At 38.5% G+C, this 23,125-nt stretch overlaps 1 protein-coding gene across 6 annotated transcripts in view; it reads right to left on the bottom strand.

Moving 5' to 3' along the window:
• Positions 1–2,492: 2,492 nt before the first annotated feature.
• IRAG1 (inositol 1,4,5-triphosphate receptor associated 1) overlaps positions 2,493–23,125 on the bottom strand; it is a 103,532-nt gene continuing 82,899 nt past the window's right edge. For all 6 annotated transcript variants that reach the window (XM_081938148.1, XM_081938146.1, XM_081938147.1 and 3 more), the window contains 3 exons: positions 13,932–14,051; positions 6,711–6,833; positions 2,493–5,674 (listed from right to left, as the gene is read on the bottom strand). In XM_081938148.1, coding sequence (XP_081794274.1) covers positions 5,434–5,674; positions 6,711–6,833; positions 13,932–14,051 — 484 coding nt within the window. In that variant the 3' untranslated portion in view covers positions 2,493–5,433. The remainder of the gene's footprint in view (positions 5,675–6,710; positions 6,834–13,931; positions 14,052–23,125) is intronic.

Here is a 23,125-nt window from a genome sequence, read left to right as displayed (position 1 = left end):
CTGTTACTTTTATTCTGGATGTGTTATATGCTGATATTTTTTATCTCTTTTTGTAGCCACTTTACAAAACTGTCTAAGATATCTCCTTCTTCATAGAAAATTGCAGCTGCCCATGCCCTTGAGTCAAACACAGCTCCTAGGACAGTGGCTCTTAAACTCTTTGACCAAAATACCCTCTCTTTTTTTAGTGTTGAATGTCATTAAATCCACCAGTAGCAGTGTCGCCAAACCAGACTGTTATTTCACACAAGCATTTCAGTAATAGCAGTCCAAAACTCAATCTTTGATTTACAAACAAGCAAATAAAATAGTTCTCTTTACCTCCAGGATATGCCCAAATTTAAGGGGTGTCAAACTCAAGGCCCAAGTAGGGGTGTCAATCTCAAGGCCTGGAGGCCAGATCCAGCTCGTGGGGTGCTTAGATCTGGCCCTTGGGGCTGCCTTGGAAACAGCAAAGGATCGGTCTGCAGTACGTCTGCCAGAGAAAATGGAGCTCTATTTTTGCTGGCAGAGGGTTGCAGGAGGCTATCACAGCCAAAAACAGAGCTTGGAAACCCATTTTCGCTGGCAGAGCGCTTGGGCCACCATAGGCACCCGACACGAGTGATGTCGACCTGGCCATGCCCCCCTGGCCACGCCCCCCTGGCCCCCCAAGTTCAAACACAACCCTGATGTGACCCTCAATGAAATCGAATTTGACACCCCCGCCTTAGAGCTAACTACCCTTAGTTTTAAGAACTACTGGCCTGGGGCCTGCATGAAACCTACATGTTGTTCTCTTGACAATAATATGGAAGTGGTTTTCCATTGCTTGATGCTGGAAGTCTTTTTGACTTTCTAGCTTAACATACAGATAGTCTGCCAAACAGGAAGAATTCTACTTACCTTTTTCTGAATCAGCCAAGGTCAACTAGGTGCCCTATCTACTGAGACAGAAAGCATAAATAAGAAACTTTAAAACAGATGGGAAAATTATAGTTGTGTACTGTAGATGATACTTGCTACAATTTCCGGCAGCCATGACCCTACAAAGCCAATGAGGAAGATTACTGGCAGCAGTATGGGTGGGGAAATGTCAGGATACTCTAAAGTTTAAACCAACATCCCCTGACCTAGTGAGCACCAGATATGCATGCTACATTTCTTACTGTTTCCCACCATATAAGTTGGTCTTCAGATTTAACCCCCCAAAATAGAAAGGCCGGTCAATTGTGCAGATTCCAAAAAGGGAGAAATATATACTTAGGAAACTGCAGTGATGATATTTATTCATTCATTTAATCAATCAATCAACCAACCAACCAACCAGCCAACCAGCCAACCAACCAATTTCTATAGCCACCCATCTCTGACAAAGGCTCTGAGTGGCTTACAATTTTTAAAATATGTGACAATTAAAAATCTAAAACATTTTAAAACCATAAAACACTAAAAACACCCAAATTAAATACACATACTTGTATATGCCAGTTTTGGTTGCTCCTCCCAGAATTAAGAAATTGCCAAAGAAGAGGTCCTTCATTTCTCGTGAAGCCCAAAATCTGTACTTAGGATGAGCTTTTAATTTCCCAAGTCCCATCTGTTTTAATATCCTATTTGTTATCAATAGAATTATATATATATTAGCTATATTTTAGTTAGATAATTAATGTTTTTGTTATTTTTCAGTAGGCAGGTGTGTTAAAAAAATCTATTTTATGTGTCTGTTACTAGACAGTCTGTTCTCCACACTATGCTACTTGACCATATTCTAAAATTTCTAAAATTTGGGAGTCCTATCAACTTTAACTATTAGTATTTGATATCATTATGTAGCTTAAGCCTGGGAAATCAATGCTTCCAGGGGTTATTTAACCACAAATCCCAGCTTCTCTCACCATTGTAGTTGAGGGAGTTCTAATTGAGCAACATTTAATCATATCATTTCCCAAATGCATTAAGTGAAAGTAATTTTGAATATAGTAGTGTTTGCTCGGTTTTCTGACCTCTGTTCCAAAATAGCCTTAGGTATGGTGTATCCTGTGGGTGGAGGTACCACTTGCTTTGCCTCAGACAACAAAATGTTATTTAAAACACAAAGGAAGTCTGAAAATGAATAATCATCATTTTTTGCTTCCTTGTCAGTTTATGGGCAAGGCTCCTATCTATGAAGACAGAACAATTGTGAACTTCAGTGTTTATTCTATGCTAATAAAGCAAAATTTGGCAGAATTAAGATCTTAGTATGTTCATACTAAAATTTCTCTGTGTCATACATGTGTGTGTATGTGGATATAAGCATAATGGTTGTCTAATGGTTTGATAGCTGAATGCAATGCAATGAAATTTCATTTTGATGTATGCTGATTAGTGTACATTTAAAGTGACAATAAAGTTTCTATTCTACTCTATTCTTCTATTCTAAATGTGTTCTCTACAGGAATTGCTATTATATGCACAAACACCAAATGTATAAATCACATACGAGTAACTCAAAAGATTCTGAAACAATGTTTTTATTTCCAAAACTCAAGTATGTGATGCTATACAGTACAATACTAGCACACCTGTGCAAAGTCTTACAAGTTTTAAACAAAAAAATAGTGACTCTTGAATTCCTCCAACTTAAAATACCAGTGCTGTGCACAAGAAACAAATGTGTCTTGTTAAAGCCAAATAAATAAATATTGCACTTCAGGAAAAATACCCCCAACCAACCAAACCTTGAAATAGCACTTATTTGGTGCAAATGGAGTAAGATGATCTAGTCAATTATGTGTATAAATCCTATAAATTTGAAAATATAAAAATGTCTATGTTCTGATATGGTAATGAAACTAAGGATCTGGTTTTTTAAAAAAATTCACAAAAGAGGGTTACTTATTTGTTTCTCATTCTGCCAATAACCACCAATGAACTAATTTTAAGCGTTATAATTATAGGTGACTTCAAATCCTATTAATGAAAAAGTAATAGTCTGGAGACAGCTGAAGAAAAAAACTGTTTATCTCAGTACTTTGCCTTGTAAAGACAATCATTCGCTTTGCATAAAATATTCTCCTCTCTAGGATGAATCAATTATTCCAACATTTTTTAATTTGCCCATTAATTCTTAATTTGAGTAAACATGTTTAACATTTTGTGTATAAAGCATTTCACGATCTTTTTTGTTACACGAAATGAAAACTGCATTGTAGATATATCTTATTAGTGAAGTTACTTAATTCAAAGGACAACAGTTGGTTTTGATTCCTTAGCCTCTTTCATTCACTCTTCCAGTTTGATAGTCAATAATACACATTCTCACTAGCCTTACTGAACATGCTTAATACCATTATTTTATTTACCTATGGCCATTTAGAGATTGATCTAATGCTAAAATTATACACCAGGTTGTGTTGAGCATTAGTGGTAGCCACTTCACTTATTAACCTCTAGGTATTCAAAACTATTTAACATAAAACTTACAAATTATGTTTTAGAGAAGCTTCTACTTCAAACAATTTCATACCTATTTCCTGCTTATTATATTGAAGGACAGATGTCCAGTAATCTAGGGCGAAATTTCATCCTGGGCTTTGCCTTTTTGTACTTCTCAAGGTGTAGAATAGACTGGCAGATTTTGTTTTTTCCATATGGGATCTCTGCTTTGTGATGTGCTTCAACCTGAATGTTGCAGAGATATTCTGACAACATTGTGGGTAACAGGACCAATTATTTTATGCACAATTGTTTGTTTGTTTGTTGAAATTTAGAAAATGTGAAGATCCACATAAGTACTTTTAATAAGTACTCTTAAGCCTTAAAGAGGTTTGTCATATCTATTTAACAGCTATGGGGGCAAAACAAAGCCTCCCCCCAAATGCTGCTAGAACTTGCCTGGTTTTTCGTGCTGGATTGGTGGCACCATCTAGGGCAAGGGTGTCAAACTCACAGCCCATGGGCCAGATGTGTCATGGGCTGGCCATGCCCACCCCTGGTTTAGCAAAGGGGGGGAGTCACAATACATCATGTGATGATGACGTGATGACACAAGTTTGACATTCTTGATCTAGGGGATTCTGGAGACTACAAGCTGCCTATTAGCCTTGGACCAGAAGTCACTCACATCCAATCACGTGAGGTAGGACAGAACCTCACCTTCATACACACTTCAAAGAAAAGTTCACATCCTGAATTTTTTTTGTCAAATGGTCCCTTTCGAATACCAAATAATGCAAGTAAATTTGTGAGAAGAGCTAAAGCAGCATGATCTCAGCAGGCATCATGCTTTTGCCAATAAACAATTTTACAAATTAGTAAAAAATATGCTCTGGGGCTTCTTTGCATTCCAGTAGCTGAAATGAACCAGAAAGGAATGCCTGAACTGCGAGCCATTCTTTCACTCTGATCTTTAAGCACTACTATTTGTGCTACTCAGTTGACTTTTACTTAATGTGTGGTTATGCCTGCAATTTGATGTTTCCTAACTTTGAATTGTGTCAGGAAATCTATTTATACTTTCAGGAATAAAAATCCTCTCTTCTGATTCCAAGGAGCAGAAAGCACATACCACATAGCATCTCCTGCCAACCTACTAAGAAGCTGTCTTTTGTTCCAGACATTTAGATTTAATTGTGCATGTTAATGTTCACTACAGAATACAATGGAGTTTTGCTGTTGAGGTGTTAATAGCATTTTCACACGATTTTTTTAAAAAAAATGTTTATTCAATAAAATGCAATAAAATAAATATGGATTAGTATGATCTATGAACTATTCCTAACTATTACTACAATATTATTTCATATTATTGGAACATGGTAGAACTTTACAGATGTAGTTTTTGTAAAGTTTCACTTTAAAAAAAAATAACAAAAATACATGCCCCTAGCCTACATTTCACCTATTTTTGTGGTGAGGTAGCAAGGGTCTTGTCTCATAAGTATGGAATCTACCTATAAGAAAACATTTCAGTGTTTTGCAGTTTTAGCATTAGCTCATCCGTGTCATTGTGAAATCAAATGCAGACCTCTAAGGTGTTGGTGAACAGTAGCCAAATTGAAATTTATAGGAAGAATTAATCCTAACATTTATATAGCAGGAAGTCTGTTGTGACATTCCGTAGAAGGAATGGACTTTACATTCCACTGATGAACTTCTCTATCCCCGGTTTTGATTGACTGCTATTCTTGTATTTCCCATACAATTTTTCCAATATTCAGGCACATCAATCAAATAACAATTACCATAACAGAGAAAACAAGATTTATTGGCTGGCGTGGCTTGATAATTAAAAAACACAATGCATTCACAAAACTGATGACATAAAAGAAAGCAGTGGGTTGTTGATTACATATACCCATCACAGGAGTGACAGCACTCTGCATTGTTCATCTCAAGTTTTAAAAAGGGTTATTCCTGGTGTCTCTTCAATAGGTTCTCCCCCCCCCTCCCCCCCCAGGTATGATTTTGTTACTGGTCATGTTGCAGTCCTGAATTTCCCCAAGAATACCGATGGGCAGCAGAACAGGCAGGTTTCGCTTGGGCTCCATCTGATTTCTCCGTATAGGAGAAGAAGTAATTGTATAAACAGGAGGTCCCCAGCACTACAGCAAAAACTGTAATAATGGCTGCTACAATCCAGAGCACATTCCAGTGTTTATGCAGTTTGGGATATAGTATCTGTACATAATGGATAACAACTTCAAGTTTGCTGTAAAATAGTGGGGGGGGGAATAAAAATGATAAAATGAGTTTTTTGGGAAGCATTCCAAATGTTTCTACTGCCTACAATGCTACCATCTCCTTTAAGACTCTGACTTAATATTTGATTTATTGTGCCTTGTGCTGAATATAACAGCTAGGGTGGTCTGCATTATGACAGCAATTCTTCTTCATTATCCATTTAGATTCTCTTGTTTGCTCAAATCTAAGGTTTATATAATATACAAGCCTCTTTCTGATGTTTATATTAATGGCATTAGAAAGAAGAACAAAGTAGCAGTATAAACCGCAAATACAGTCAAAAGTTGTTACTACATATTCAAATCCACTGAAGTTCTCAATGGCTATAATCACTTTATAATTTTAAAAAAAACAGAGTACAGAATAAAAGAGTTAAAAATATCTTTGAAGGTCTTCTAGTCCAACCCCCTGCTCTAGCCAAACCCAACATTCATTTTATTTAGTTAATTTATATAACCACCCATCTCACAAAAACATATATAGAAATCCACAGACAACCAGGAGCCTAATACAATGTCACAAAAACTACATAAACATACTCCCTTCCTCCCAATGATTATATGAACTGAAAGATTTCTCAGAAATTTTTTAACAGTGTTTGACAAAGAATCATGCATTTCTTCTGCAGGAATGCCCCTTCTACCATATCTTTTTTCTAAGCAACCTGTTATGTTTTGTTTTTAAAGTAACAGATCAATGATCTGCAAAAGGAATTAGCATGTCTTGTCACACAGAATTATTTCTGTATAAGTTTCTGCAACATTTATGCCAAACCTTCTGTTTTACAAATGCAAAAAAGTGTTGGCATGTTTTGTTTTAGTTTTGTATTTAAAAAAAACAGTAACAGAAAATATACTACAGTACTTTAATCCTAATCATGATCTAGTCAATAAATCAGGATCAGGATTAAAGTACTATTCAATTGTTGGACATTCCACATAGGAATAGCTGTTTAATCAGAAAAAAATAGTCTCCTTTTCATTATGAATAAGCAATGTCCTTACCTCTGTGGCTTGCTAATCTTATCATTTTCCATGGGCAAAAAATCCTTAATTTTTTCATGGATTTTCTCTTCACTCTCTTTCAACTCTTCACTTTCCTTGTTTTTCTTTAGGCCTTCCTGATAGCTGTAAGTATAGATTCATGATAAGATTAGAGCTGAGGGAACCTCTCTGAAATCAATAGCTTGACTGATTGGGGAGGGGCAGTTCAGATCTTTCCTAAAAAAACTAAAAGGAGACAATTTGGATATTTTCAGGGAGAAGGAAGCAGTTTAGTGAACATTTTAAACCTCCCCAATTTTATAAAAAATGATATAGCAATAGCTAGTATGTTACTGGTGAGATGAAAATTGAAAGCAGCTTGGGAAACCACAATTCAGTTCAGCTCTATTCTTTTGTGCCACCAAATCCATTGGCAAACTCAGAATTTTATTTCCTTAAAAGAAAAAAGAAAAGACTACAGAAGAACAGAATCAATTTCTTAATTATATTATGTGTCATTTCTGTTTTAGGACCCCCTGTCCATAAATTGTTGACTTCCAGAACTTTGAAATTCTTGATATATGGAAGGTCATAGAACCATTTCCCCTTCCACATTTATTACTTGGTCCATGGGGTTGCGAAGAGTCAGACACGACATGGCAACTGAACAACAAATGTATTCATTCCTGATGTATGGATTCATGGACCAGAATAAGGAAGTGTACACTTTCAGGAACAAAAGCAGCAGTGAGGATTCAGTTCATTTTTATCATGCCTGCAGCCAAAATATTGATGGGAATATGAGGCCTCTAAAATCTAATCTGATTTTAGATCTGGGGTTGACGAAAAGATTTAAAATGTATTGCGCCTCTCTAAATTTGAATTGTTCTCAATTACTTGAATAATATACATACATACATACATACATACATACATACATACATACATACATATATATAATATGTATTTGTGTTACAACCCCTGGTATGCCCAAATATGGGAGGAAGCTCACTACTCCCCCTTTCTGTCCTTCGGTTCATTACAGAAGACCATCCAGGCAGAAAACCATATTTTTATTTTTAATGTTGCCTTTGCTATGTTTGTGTTGTATTTGTGCTGATAAATAGTCTCCCTTTATTTATTTATCAGCACAAATACAACAATATATATATATATATATATATATATATGTATGTATGTATGTATGTATGTATGTATGTATGTATATGTATACATACATATATATATATATGCTGGTTTTGTTGTATTCGGGTCTTTTCCCATGTAGGATTGAGATTGTTTTTGCAACGTTTTGGCAAGATCTCACCTGCCATCTTCAGGCTTGGGCTTAAAATGGGAACTGAGCTGGCTTTGTTTCAGTAAGTGGAATGATTGGTTGGGTAGTTGTATCATGATTGGTAGATTGGTGCTGATTGGTGCTGGCTGTGTGTGCATTGTTGTTTTGTATTGTAACGGCTTGGGTGGTGGGTGGTGTTCGTTTATTGGCTAGGGCTGGTTTCCAGATGTTTGGTAGGCGGGAGGTATCATCAAGTTTATTCATGTTGTGGGGGTGTTTCTCTATTTCGATGGCTTCCATAATTATTCTCTTGTTGAGGTATTCTGTTTTGGAGATTAACCTGGCTCCTTCAAAATTGATTTCATCCTGTAGCTTTAAGGTGCTGGAAAAGGGAGGAAGTTTTTTCTTTTTTTCTTACTGCATTCTTGTGTTCTGTGATGTGTGCATTTATTCTCCTGTTTGTCTGTCCTATATATATTGCCGGGCAGGTTTTGCATGGTATTTCGTAGACTCCTTGGTTTTCTAGCTGGATTTTGTCTTTGGGGTTTCTTACTGAAACAAAGCCAGCACCCCATCCCCTCCCACCAAGATTTACAGAAAGACGGCAGCTCCGTTCCCATTTTAAGCCCAAGCCCGAAGATGGCAGGTGAGATCTTGCCGAAACGTTGCAAAGACAATCTCAATCCTACACGGGAAAAGACCCGAATACAACAAAACCAGCATACCTACACCCGTGAAAATCTACGAAAACATACATACATACATACATACATACATACATATATCATATATACATACATATATATATATATATATATATATATATATACATACAAATATCAGTACAAATACAACACACACACACACACACACACACACATATATATATATATATATATATATATATATATATATATATACACACACATACATATATATATATATATATATATATATATATATATATATACACACATACACATACACATACACATACACATACACATACACATACACATACACACACACATATATATATATATATATATACATATATATATATACATACACACACACACACATCCTATTGCCCTGAAAATAAGACCTCTCTGGATAACAAGCCCAATCAGGCTTTTGAGCGCAAGTGCATGTACATTGTTCTGTACATTGTTAGCAGAACTGTTAAGTTTATAGACAAGGCAATTCAGCGAAGAATCCATTTTATTAAACAGATTGGTATATTATACACAGGTATTCATCTGAGCTCTGATTTTTGTATTTAGCACAAATGTATCTATTCTTTTTTTTAATAAAATTTTTATTTTCAAACAAACACAAATACACAACACATATAACATAAAAGCCTCTTCAACTACATACAGTGTGTCGATTGGTTACAAGGTCTTTCTGCGTCCTTTCCATAGTCATCACTTGAATTTTATCAAAATTCACATATTGTCAATCAAGATATCTTTGTATACATTGTTATTATGCTTCCTTTGTTTGATTATCACTATTGCCTCTCCATTTTAGATAAGGTATTCTAAATATATAACCATTAATATTATAATGATTCATTATATCATCTTCAATATATGCAATAATAAAGAGTTATTTTTTATGCTATTCTAAGTCATTCTATTATTTTAGCACTGATAACATTCTCTAATAATTTTCAATTCCATGTTTTTTTCCCATTATTAGTATCATCAATCTAATGCACATGTATACAAATTGTTATAATTATTAAACATCCATTAAGCCTAGCTATTATTACATGCTTTCAGCGTAAGGCATATTAAATTTGAAGTAAATTTATATTATGACATTTCATTACATCACCCTGAAATCATCCAATGATATTATATCTTTATATTCTATTCTATATAGAATTGTTTATCTTTTATAAAAAGGCTTTTCAACATCATCTCCATAATCTTCACTTACAGTTTGTATACTTTACTTTACTTTACTTTTATTCATATTTCTAGACCGCCCCCTCTCACAAAAGGGACTCGGGGCGGTGTACAGTCAATGGAATACATAAAAAGAATACATAAATAAACAAATACTTAAATATTTAAATACCTAAATAATTAAATGCTTAAATGCTTAAATGGAGGAGGTTATAAAGACTGTACATTCAAGTAAAGCATTTAAAATACAATATTTAAAAAACGACCCCTAAAAATACCCCAAAGAATTAAATTTAAAATAGTTCCCCAGAAATTCCAATTAAAATATCTGCCAGGAGGTATAAAATTTCATATTATCAATCTAGTATATATAAATGCTTTGTTATCATTAGTAATCAATTATTTGACTATAGCTATTATTACGTTGTACATAGCACTCAAAATTTAACTACATTTAACTAAATTTTATTGTGACATTTCATTTCATCATCCTGTATCCTTCCAGAAATAGTGTAGTCCAATATCTCTTGCCATTTGTAGAGTCTGTATTCTAAGTGTTTTCTTGATAAGTCTTACATGGACTTCTCTTAAGAACTTGTTGTTCATTGTATGTTTTATAAGGATTCGAAACCCTCTATCTCCTCTTTTTATCAGCTTAGCTTTTGTTATCATTAGTGCTTCTGCTGAGATTACTCTCATTATTTCTGCCAAATTTTCTCTCCTTTCTTCATCTATGTTCTGACATCTGAAATAAAGTTCTCGTTCATTGATCTCTCTTTTCTATATTTCACACTTGTCATTTCCCTCCACTCTCAGTTTGCTGTCAGTGTCAACAATTTTCTTATCACTTTCATATGTCTCTGTGATTTTTTGAGCTCTGTCCTCAAACTTCATCACTGTCCCCATACTTTCTGTATTTTGATCTATAATTTCAAGTCTCTTTTCAATTCTCTCTGTGATTATTAAAACTTTTTGAATTTCTACTAAAATTCTTTGCAAAGTTAGTGCCTTTTCTTCTTCACATTGTGCCATTTTCCAGGTTATAAACACTGCCAAAACATCCGAGACTTTTTAGGTTTCAAACAAATTCAGTGGAGTTTTTCAAATCAAAGCTTTCTCTTTCCTTCAAAGGAACACCTGTATAAACAAAACGTTTTCCACTGTCCTTTCAGTAAACAAAGCCTATAGCTTTGTAATATCAGATATTGCCAAGCCTCTAGCCACTAGATGGCAGTGTTACCTCTTTTCCATCTGTTTTTGCCTCTCTCTGTAAACTCCAAGATCCGGAAGAGGAAAAAAATGTTTAAAAATTACACTCCGACCAAGCCTTAGGAGAGAAGAAACTTTTAATCCACGAATACAAAAAATGGAAAAAGTATAGAGGAAGAAGGAAAAAAAAGAGACCAGTTCATTTTAAAAGTAAGAGGCATTTGTAAAAAGTCCATCCATAGAAAACAAACAAAGTTAAGGTAGAAAAGATAACACAATAGTTTTAAACCAGGGTTAATTCACCGCTTATTTTCTTCTGTCTTCAATTTTATTTTAAACTCCAAGTCTTTTGGGTTTTCCCTTCTCTAATAATAAACATTTTTCTCACCATTTCGACACACTGTCTCTCCTGTACTGCTTCTGTTTCAGGGGCTTGTTCCAACCTTCTGCAGCCATTTTGGCTGCTTCTCTTGTAGCTGGAAAAAAGAGCTTTTTCCTGGAACAATCAGGGACTTTGCAATGTCCCTGAGATCAGCAGGACATGCTCTTCCCTATCACTGTTCCTTCAGAACAGTTTAGGTCCAAAAGGACCGTCCAGGAACAGAGATGTAGACAGCAATCCTGGAGCCCCAAGATTGCATGTCGTGTCGTTGCGACGTCATAACCCGCCTTCACAAATGTATCTATTCTTGTATTTTCTTTTCCCTGTTTTACCTTGGAAATAGACCTTGTATTTTACTTTTATTTTCTTTGATACGATTGTAAGATGAATCCAATAAATTATCAAATTATCATTCGATTTGTCTTGGTAAATACCAAATAAAAACAGAGGGTAAACCAGATGAAATGCAGATGTACTCAAATATTTATGCATCATGACAAATGGGCATATAAGAAAGCAAAAGCACAGGCTTTTATTGACATACAGTAATGGCTATATGAAACAAAAGATCTTGAAACTATGCCCTTATTAGGCCATCACATTTGTTAAATCTTCCGTGGGATGCAAAAGGAATTATACTGGCTATTTAGTGGCCTGACAGTGTATAGCTACTGACAGCTATATCTTCCCCCCTCCCCCAATCACTGACGTTGTAAACCAATTACATTATTTCTTAGTTCAGTCACAGTCTAAAATAATATTGACTCTTCAAAGTGCTGTAGAAAGTCAGCGCCTACCCTTTCTAGAAGAATGAAATATTTTGGGAAATATTTAAAAAAGCAGAATATTATATTTCCCCAAAGGGAAAAATGGAGAAACATTGGGGGGGGGGGGGTTTGAGGCAGAAAACAGCCCTCACTTTCCTTAATAGCCACAACAAATGTCAGCACTAAAGAGATAAAGAGCTTATTGGAAGAGGAAGACAAATATTTAGATAGCTATATTCATAGGCAAAGCAAAGACTTCAAGCAGAAATCCATTCAAAACAGGATATTTGAAACCCCCTGCAGCCAAGTCTGAACAAAGGCAGAATGGTAGGATAAGAAGCAGCCCCTTCACTCAAGATCCAACACAAGACGAAAGCCATTAAGCCCAATAGGAATTGCCCAACACTCTTTCAGAACCCAAGCCCCTTCATTGCACCATCCCAGAGCAGCCCAAACTTCACCTGGGAGCTCAGATAAACAATAAGCCAGAGGCTGACCAGATTAGCTCAGACAAACACCTAGGATTTGCATTTCCTCTTTTGCCTATAGAGCCAGCTATGACCCCTACATAACCCCCACATGACCCTATAGGAATCTGACAACAGCCAATAAAATAGGAAGCTCAAGTGCAAAGCCCAAAGAAGGTATAAACCACCCCCTCTGAACTCAATTGTTTCAGCTGCCCAGAACCACAAACTCATGTGGTTCTGCTTCATCAATAAACCTTCTTTCCAATCAGCCTCTATGTTTCCAGTGTCTTTCTCCCAGCTTGGAACTGAACCAGATAGATATTTCTTCCCACAGTCCGAATCAGTTTGAGACTGGTTTAAATATTTAAATATTTTACTTTCGTATTTTATTAATCTCAGTAAGCATCTTACTTTGGAAATAACTCCTTAACACAATAAATATGAGCTAACGTCACACAATGACTGATGTATGTTTAGTCATACTTTAGTTCAGGGGTGTCCAAACTTGGCAACTTTAAGACTTGTGGACTTCAACTCCCAGAATTCCCCAGCCAGCAGAGCTGGCTGGGGAATTCTGGGAGTTGAAGTCCACAAGTCTTAAAGTTGCCAAGTTTGGACACCCCTGCTTTAGTTGTACAGTACTTGGTTTTTGTAATTTGATTGCTATTACCATGGACATTATATGTATTATACCCTTTTAAGGGAGAGGCATAATTGCTATGGCAACAAGTATTGATGATAAACAAATGGCAATCATTTCAGTAAAGTGCCTTCTATTTCTCATTCTTGGAGAGAATGCTTTTACATCACAAAATTGTTGAGTTTCAAACCAAGGTAATTAATATTTTCTCCTTGTATTTATGGTATAATGTGTAGGTGGTGATGAATGACCATAGCAATTAAAACGTTTGTGCACCGAGTTCTCCAAAAGAAAAAAAATGGCACTTTGATAATTAACTTCCACTGAACAAGAGGCAGTGCAAATTAAATTTTTAACTGTGACCATTTGAGTGGAAATTGCCCTCCCTCTGAAAATGGCAACTTTAAAGTAAGGTGAAAGAAGACAAGGGAGATGTTTCTGCAAAACCTTATTTTGTACATTGTAATGAAATCAAGCGGATCCATTTACATTTGCAGCAGGGAGTTAACAAAAAGGGTCCACAATGCCCAGTCCTACATAAGCAAAGACATAAGCTCTCACCCTTTGTTATAAGCTTCCTCTTCTATTTTGGCTTTTGCCTCTGGGCTGATCTCTTCCAAGCTACTTTCTGTTGATGGTGAAGGACGGTGTTCAAAATCCAGGTCGCTGTTTGGTTTTCCACTAAGAGATTTAAAAGAAAAAATGATGCATCATTATTTAGGTTGCATATTAGGAGCATGTGGCAGAGGTGGGTTGCTCCCAATTTGGCCTGGATCAAGTGAACCAGTGATAGCAGCGGTGGGTAGTAAAAAAAATGGAAACCTGTTCTGACCCCCCCTCCCCGCCTGTGAATAAACCAGAACACAGGCCTGGCTGTTTGCCACTGTTTAATTACTGAGATAATGAATCCTTTGGCTGAGGGCCCAGACAACTCACGTTCAATAGAGTAGCTCTGCAGCAACCCAGATAATTCAAATGAAGCAACGCAGATAGTCCAAACAAATAGACACGGCTAGAATACACAGATAGATTTTCTTAACTACTAATTCGAACGGTTGCTTCCTGAAAATGTCCCCTCCCAACACCTCATCTATAAGCTCTCTTGGGAGGGGCCAATCCACAACCACCTGTGCTTAATCATCTTTTGTGAGTCTGCCTACGGAGTTGCTGCTTCCATTTCTCAGCCCTTCTCAATCTAGCATCAGGGACAAACTGCCTTTGATGTTCCCCAATGCTCCATGCCTCAGGCGCCTCCTGGTGGCCAACCAGCCTCTCTGGTCCCTGCTATGAGTCTGAACCCTGCACAGGGTCCTCCACATCGTCCAGGGCAGACTCATATGGTTCCCTCGCTATCCGAGTCCATCAGCAGCTCAACCGGATCCTGCTGGGCCACAACAGAAACCCACCACTGGTGTGTGGTATCTTTCTCCTCCCTCCCTCCCTCCCTTCATATGTTTCACCATCTTTGGGATTGAAAGGCTAAGGCTACCATATCTGAATGGTTACCACATGGCAGCAAAAAGGCAGCGTTTTCTATACCTATTTCCTGCTGTTTTGCAGCCCAGATATTCCCCTCCTTCCTGACTCCTGAGTCAACATAAAGGGGACCGTGGAGCCCGCTCTGCGGGACCACGGCTCACGCTCCGCGATCCCTCCTCCGCGATCCCTCCAGCCTCCCTCCTGCGCACATCCCATTCCCCGCCTTCCTAAGTCAACATGAAGGGGACCACGGAGCGCGCTCTGCGGGACTGCGGCTCATGCTCCGTGGTCCCCTTCATGTTGACTTAGGAAGGTGGGGAATGGGATGTGCGCAAGAGGGAGGCTGAGGCTAGAGGAGCCTCCTGCACACGTGGTCCCATTCCCCTCCTTCCTGACTCCCGAGTCACATGAAGGGGACCACGGAGCGCTCCCATTCCTGACCACGTGTGCAGAAGGCTCCTCAGCGCCTTCCCCCCCCTTTTAAATTTTCATGATGAGAGCAGTGCGGCTCTGCCTCCCCTGCCTCCCCTGACCGCACATCCCTGTTGCAGGGATGCATAAAGTATGATATGGGAACTGCAGAAGATGGCCATTGAAACCAATTCATCATCCTCCCCTTTCTTAGCTAAGGGAGCCAGTGTTGTCCGAAGATGCTTCGGTGGTCATGAGGCCAGCATGAGTATATACTGAAGCACATGGAACACTGTTCCCTTCTCACCAAAGTAGTACCTTTTTATCTTCTGCTTTCAAACGGCTAGGTGGGCACTGGACAGGAACTGGGGTAGGAACAGGAGCTCACCCTATTACCCAGCTTTTGGGTCTCAGTGTCTTTAACTACTGAGTCATCGTGCCCGCTTATTGTTTCCTCAACATTTTCAGATTTGCTCTTTCTAATCATCTTTGTTTGATAAGACAGTTGCTTGTTGTTTGTTCAGATTTAAATCACTTCCCGTAGTCCTTATTTTTGGACCTAGAAGCTCCCACTAAGAACATGAAGTATTGCCTCAATGTGTACATTCTTAATGAGTTCCACCATAGTTTGTGAATTACCATTCTTCACACAAAGCCCAGTACACAAGCACTTACAGTTCATTAATGGGCCACACCGTTAACTTGGAAGGAATTTCTTAGGAGTAGCTACACAATCATCCCAATAGAATATTATTACTATACTGTTGCTTTGTTTGCCGAAAACAATTATTACTCACAAGTAACCCAGGCTTTGCCAAGGCCCAATTGTTGTTTCTTATTTACTGAAACAACTTATAGGTTCCCAACTATTGCTTATATTTAAAAATAGAGGGGGAAAAAATAAAAACAAGAAATTATAAGTGACCCAAGGGCAAATGTAAAAACATTTCCACCAGAGGTGGTATTTAGCCAGTTCTGACAGGTTCTGGAGAATGGATAACGGAAATTTTGAGAGTAGGGAGGGAATGGGGATTTTGCAGTATCCTTCCCCTGCCACGCCCACAAAGCCACGCCCACAGAACTGGTAGTAACATTTTTTTGAATCCCACCACTGACTTCCACCCTCCCCACCCCATACGTTCTTGCAGTTTATTTATTTATTTGAGGGGAAGCAGGATTTTTTTTCAGATTCCAGTATTTTTTTCCCCTCTCACTGAAACTTGTCTTTAAAAAGAAACCCCAGAACTTGTCATGGAGATAAAGAATTACAGTAGACATATAGCACTTTAATAGGATCCTTTTAAGCATTATTGTATACTAATTTACAAATCACTAGTCATAATTCCAAAACGTCAGCAGAATCTTTTTTTTTTTCCAAATGTGCTGTATTTCCTGAAGATGACAAATTCTTTGTCCGGGGAAAATAGCAGCCAAAATAATACAGGCTTTCTAGGAAATACGTTCATGCACTGTTCCAAAACACAGAACATCCTGTATTCCTAACAGTATTCTTTTGACAAAACATGACACTATTGGCTTGGCTTGGGTATGCTTTGGAAATGAAGGAAATAAAGATATTTAAGCATCTTTATTCAGGAGTACAGTAAACTACTGTATCATTCATATTATCTTGGAATGATTACAAATGAGACTTAATGTTATATTGTATTGCTGATATTATCAGTGATGTAGTTTGTTTATTTAAAGGTCCCACCATTAAATAAGTGGTCCTAATCAATTCAGCTTAGCAGCCACACACACACACACCCCTAATCAGATACCAAAAATGAAAAGATCTTTAACCACAAGAGGAAAGCATTATCTTGTCTTATATACTCATTAATGGAGATAGTGGACCTCTACATGGGCAAAAGTTGGTCTCACAAAGACATCTGAACAACCAGATATTGTGGCACATAAGAAACTTAAGAAACTTCCTGGTTTTGCTTGCATTACTTGGATTTCTGTCAATGTGGGTAAGTCATGGTTTTAAATCATAGCAAATATATATAGGACTGCTTCCAACATGGCAGGGTCTAATCTATGCACTGATTTATTGATTGAGTGGATTGAGCATTTGCAAATCTGATTGAAGTTCATGCTTTAAAGTTTGGCTTTGTTCTAGAAAGCATCTCCTCTCCTCTCCTCCTCCCATGCTCCCCTTTCCACTTTCAACTTCCCATCCATCCATCCATCCATCCATCCTCTTTTCTTCTAGCTCAAAATTTTGATTTGTGTTTAAAAAGCTGCTGAAGAAAAGTGAAATAGCTGGAAAAGCAAGGTATATATCAAATGAAGAAACAAATAAAAACCTAAAATCTGTTCACTACATCTGCAATTTCCAGGAAGGTGGTCAAGTTTATCTTTCATCAAAAGAAAGCTAATGACAGTTTTTGCAAAATTATTATAGGATAAGCTTTCTCTGGACATGATGAGGTCACTGACAAAATTTTCTGAGATGACTGTTGATATCTGAGTGGTTTCTTTTAATGTCAGATTTGCCCTTATGTGTGTTTTTGCACAGAAGATGGTCGGTTTGTGTAATATAAGGTCTAGTAAGCACTAGAAAATGAGAAGCCAGTATGGACTGCTTCGTAAAAATATGGTTAAAGGAATTGACCGAAAAGAGCAGATTTGGCATCTGAATCTAGTGTAGGATTTAATTAACTACTCTGTATTTCTATTACTGTTGCAAGTTAATAGAGGATCTAAATGATGACTACCTGTAGTGTAGATGTACTGTATTAAACTCCAACAATCAATCAGAAGCTGGAAAGCCATCTGTGGAGATTTTTAAAGTTGGATTTCTGCTCTGAGCAAAATATGTGATTGAATTAAACGAGCCTTTTAAGCTCTATGTATAGGGTGTAGCAAGTAAGAAACAGATATAATCAATGCTGACTTGAGCTAGACACAGAATACCATGAGACTGTGTGCTATATACTGGGCTCTGAGGGAAGGCATGGAGACCGATTACTGAACAACTGCTTTTATTTTAAGAACTAACAGCGAACCAAGAAACAATTTAACCTGACAGCTCTTATATAGCCTAGCTGTCAAAACAGTCAACCAATGGGAAGCCTGGAATCTTCCCGCCAGACTGCAGTTGCTTCTGGACCAATCAGCACTTGCAAATTACGTGATTGATGTTCCCGGCCATAGTCGTGGCGACGTAACACTCCTTCCCCCCGGATTGCCCAGACGTAGTCCTTAAGGTAGGTGGGCTTCCGGCGCGTCCTGGGTTGGCCGCTGGGAAAGGAGGCTGCACTGACTCTGCCCCTGCTGCTGTTGGTGTTTGCTGATCGAGGCCCTCCGGAGACTCCGCCCTCGCTGGACTGCGGGAAATGACAGGTATGTCATCTGACGAGAACGAGGCGGGTGTATCAGGGAGGTTGGTCTCAGATGGACTGAAGTCTGGCCAGCAGGTGGCAGAGATAGGCAGGTTTGGAAGTGGCTCCCCGCTATGCACAACGGGCTGAGCTAATAGATTGGGTTGCATGTTGCGGCGCCGCAGCTGGTCCATGTGGTGGTGCCACTGTCGTCTGTCCTGTAACTGGACCCTTGTAGGGTTAATTGATTAATCAGTAGTTGGCAAACCACTGTGATTAAAGTCCACATTCCTTCCTCTCTTAATCCTTTGGCTCTTAATCTCTTTTGCTTACAAGAAAAGCACGATGGAATCTACACGTAGACATCACATTTCATGCAGCAAAATATTAACTAGGTAGAGAGTCTCGTATCTATATCATGAAGTGATCATGAAGTGTCCATAAGGTGTCCATGAGGAAAGCATGCATCTGTAAACCAATCAATAGTTGCCAAGTGTATTTTCTGTCCAATGAGCTTTTACTATTCTGAGAAGTTTTACAATAAAAGGGAGCCCCAAACAATGCTCTGGGTGGGTGCCCTTCAGGGTGCCTTCCATCGTGTGGCCTTCTCAGCACAACCTTACTCCTGCCTGCGTCTTCTTTTCTGTGTTACCAACATCTGGTGGCCCCGACGTGATACCCTCCTACTCATTCGGCTGGACAAGCCCAGGTGCACCTCAGCGAACTTTGCTCCCAATTTTTCGTGAGTATGGGGGGGGGGAACTGTCAGCTCCGCAGAAGGTTCATGCACAAGAGCTGCAGAAATTACTTAAATGTAATGAAATGACAGGAGTTAGTCTACGTAAATTAGAAAACTTAGTAGGTGAAATAGATTGTCAATGTCCCTGGTATCCCGAGGCAGGAACTTGGGAATTAGGGGACTGGATAAAAATTGGAGTACAATTGCATACCGAGCCACGAGCTCCTATTCAACATTTATTGTTATGGAAAAAATGCAAGGATATAATAGGGAAGATGGGGACTCATAAACTCAAGGCATTCTCCTCATCGCTATCTTCAATCCCAGAGGAGGGATTTGCTTCCCCTCCTTATTTTCAATTAGCTTTACTGGCTGCAAATACATTGAGGCCAGTAGAACCTAGTTCCCTTACTGCTCCAATATCAATTGTCTCTACAAAGGAGCCAATTGGAGCAGTCCGAGCAGGATTTCAAGATGAACAGAAAAAGGGAAATCTCACAGGACAAGAAATTGCAGAAGGGCTTCAAGCCTTCCCAGTGGTACAAACAGTGGATCCACAAGACCAGGCACAATATCAGTGGAATCCCTTACCGTATCAAGTGTTAAGAGAATTGAGGAAAAGTATCACTGAAACGGGGTTACATTCTACCTATACAGCAGGAATGCTGGAAGGTACTTCCAATGGTTATCAGTTAATCCCACAAGACTGGAAAGATTTGTTTAGAATGCTTCTCACACCTGCACAATATGTAGCTTGGAATTCAGAATACCAAAGAGAGGCTTATTCTGATTTTATTGATAAATTACAAGAAGCCTCCCAACGGCAAATTGATAATGAGGAAGCTAGTGGGGAATTAATGAAACGACTAGCTTATGAACATGCTAATGCAGATTGTCGTAAAGCATTGATGTCTGTTGTAAATAAAGGGGAATATACTTTAGCAGAAATGTTGAAGGCATGTTCAGACATAGGCACAAATACATTTCAGATGGATGCCTTAGCAGCTGCATTTAATTGCAAAAAACCTGGACATTTTAAATAGCAATGTCAAACTCCAGGTGGGAGCACCTATAGAGGCAATGGGCCAGGGGGGGGCGCAAGGTGCTAAACCAAAAAACAGTTTGTCCTAAGTGTAAAAAAGGATATCACTGGGCAAACCAATGTAGAAGAAAAAACAATAATCAGGGAAACTAGATTTTGGGCTTACGGCAAGCCGCGGCAAAATTGTCGCCTCTACAGTTAATTGCAAAGGAGCCACAAGCAGCAGTGCAGGAATTGATTTAATTAATCAGGAAGACAAATATATCTCTTCCAGGAGTTGTTATCTTAATGCCATCTCCATTGAAAGGTCCCTTGCCTGCTAATCCACTGGAAAAAAGGGAATTTTTGTAATCCCGGGGGTTGTAGATTCTGATTATGAAGGAGTCATAATGATACAATTTGAAACAAATATGCCCATGACTTTAAATAAGGAGGATTCTTGGGCGCAGCAAAAATTGGTTACCTGAATTGACTCAAGATCTCGCCGTTTATGGATTGCAAATAGCACCAGAAAAGGTACAAGTTAAAGAACCTTTTCTTTATTTAGGTCATAAGCTATTACAGACTTATTCACACCCACAAATTCCTCAATTAAAAATAGAGGATACATTGTCATATGTTAAATTACAACAGTTTTAGGTGCAATTAACTGGTTACGCCCATATGTGGGTCTTCCTACCAGTATTTATTTGGTGCATTAAAACTAAGAGATAATCCTTCTGATTTAATACAATTGACAGCAGCGCAGAAGGAAGTATTTGACCAAATAAACAATGCATTAAAATTAGTCTGGGTGGATAGATGTTAGGACTTCCCCCAGGCCTGAAAGTGTTGTTCCATGGTATTTGTGCATGTATGTTTATGTGTGTTGAGAAAATGGAGATCATTGGCTTATGTACAGCTTCCTGAAATAATTGTAATAACTGCTTTTCATGAAGAAAGAATGAAATTGGATTTTTGTATGTGAAATTAATGATTGCAGTGCAAATGTGAGTATGTTGATGGTAAAAGTTGGTATGAATGTAGTTTGATTCCCTTTCATATAAAGATAACAGTAAGTTGCAAGGTTGTTTAATGGTATGTGTGTGTATGCATGTGTGTTATCATTTCCAAACCTGAAGGGAGGGTGAGATCCTCTAATAAAAGAAAATGAAGCTTGGTGGCTTGTGAAAAAAAAAAAATCTTCCTGAAATACTTATGATTGGTTGGCATGAGCAAGCATGAAGATCTGATTGCAGTATGAATGTGAGTATGTGTCCCTGATGCCCCAGGGAGTGATAAGTGAAGGGATCCAGGTGCATGAATTCCCTCCCCCCTCTTCCTTCTGGGTCATTCTTTGGATGGAAGCAGGAAAGGCGGGGAGAATGAGGGTCTGCTCATTTTTACCATGAGTGTGTGTATGAAATGCCCCCAGTGATACCTGTGAATGCCTCTGTGCATCCCCCCTCCTTCTTTCCCTCCTTCCTTTTGGGTCATTAAAGGCGGCTGAAGTTTTTCTGCTCACTTTAACCATTTTTTTCTTTCTCTCTTCGGAGAAATATAAAGTAAATGGGTGATCTGCTCCTGCACTTTTACCTTTCATTGTTGTGTTCTTTCATCTTTATTTATTTATTTATTTATTCAATTTATAGGCCGCTCCCTCTCCACAAAGGGACTTGGGGCGGCGTATAATTCCATATACAAACAAATGATGATGAGGAGGTATATACAAAAACATTTTACAATACATAAATAAATAATCATGAGTTAAAACAACACAGTAAGATTAAAACAATTAAAATACCCCAAAAGTCAGAATTAATTAAAATTGTCCAGGGGGATTGGATAATGTAGTTATAATTCAAGCCAGAGCCCCGAACAATGCTCTGGGTGGGTGCCCTTCAGGGTGCCTTCCATTGGGTGGCCTTCCCAGCACAACCTTACTCCCGTCTGCGTCTTCTTTTCTACGTTACCAACAACCCTATAAGAACACGGGCCAGTTACTTGAACAATATGTCCCTCAACTCAGTTCGGGTCTGCTATAAAATTTCGTGCAAATACCTTATCCCCTAGACCGAAAGTACGGGTATGGCCCAGCGGCTTCAGAGGGGAGTCCACATGATAGGTAGGATGCAACTGGTCCAGTAATGTGCGGAGACCTGAGGTTGGGCAAGGTGTGGTATGTTGGGCCAGTAAATACTGATTAATTTTCTGCTCCCACTGTCCTGGTCCCATGCACTGTAGAGCCTCCTTAGTGGATCAGACATCCTGTTCTGCCTGCCCGTTGTTAGAAGGGTGATAGGGGGCGACAAATGCATGTCTAATACCCAGACTGGACAGAAAGGCTTGGAAAATGGCAGATGTTAATTGCGGCCCATTATCGGACACTATGGTGTCCGGTAAGCCTTGTGTGGCGAAAAGGCACCGCAATTCTTTTATTGTGGCCTCTGATGTGGTAGTATGCTTGGTAGATATTTCTACCCACTTCGAAAAAAGCATCTACACTATCAGAAAATTGTGGCCATTTACTGGGCCAGCAAAATCTAAATGCAGCGGGGCCTAGGGTCCATTTGGCAATCCCCATGTCCTAGTGGGGGCTGATGGAGGACTAGGTCTGAATAACTGACAAGGTTGACATCCTGCCACCCAGATAGCTATTTATTCATCTAATTTGGCCACCAGACGTAGCTGCGGCTTAAAGCCTTCATCCTGGTGATGCCAGGGTGCCCCTCATGGAGGTGGCGCAGAATGGGAGTACGAAGAGATGTGGGCACTA

This window comes from Natrix helvetica (genome assembly GCF_964273705.1).
Source record: "Natrix helvetica genome assembly, chromosome: 1".
Classification (NCBI taxonomy): Eukaryota; Metazoa; Chordata; class Lepidosauria; order Squamata; family Natricidae; genus Natrix; species Natrix helvetica.
This window is presented reverse-complemented; position numbering and strand designations above follow the sequence as displayed.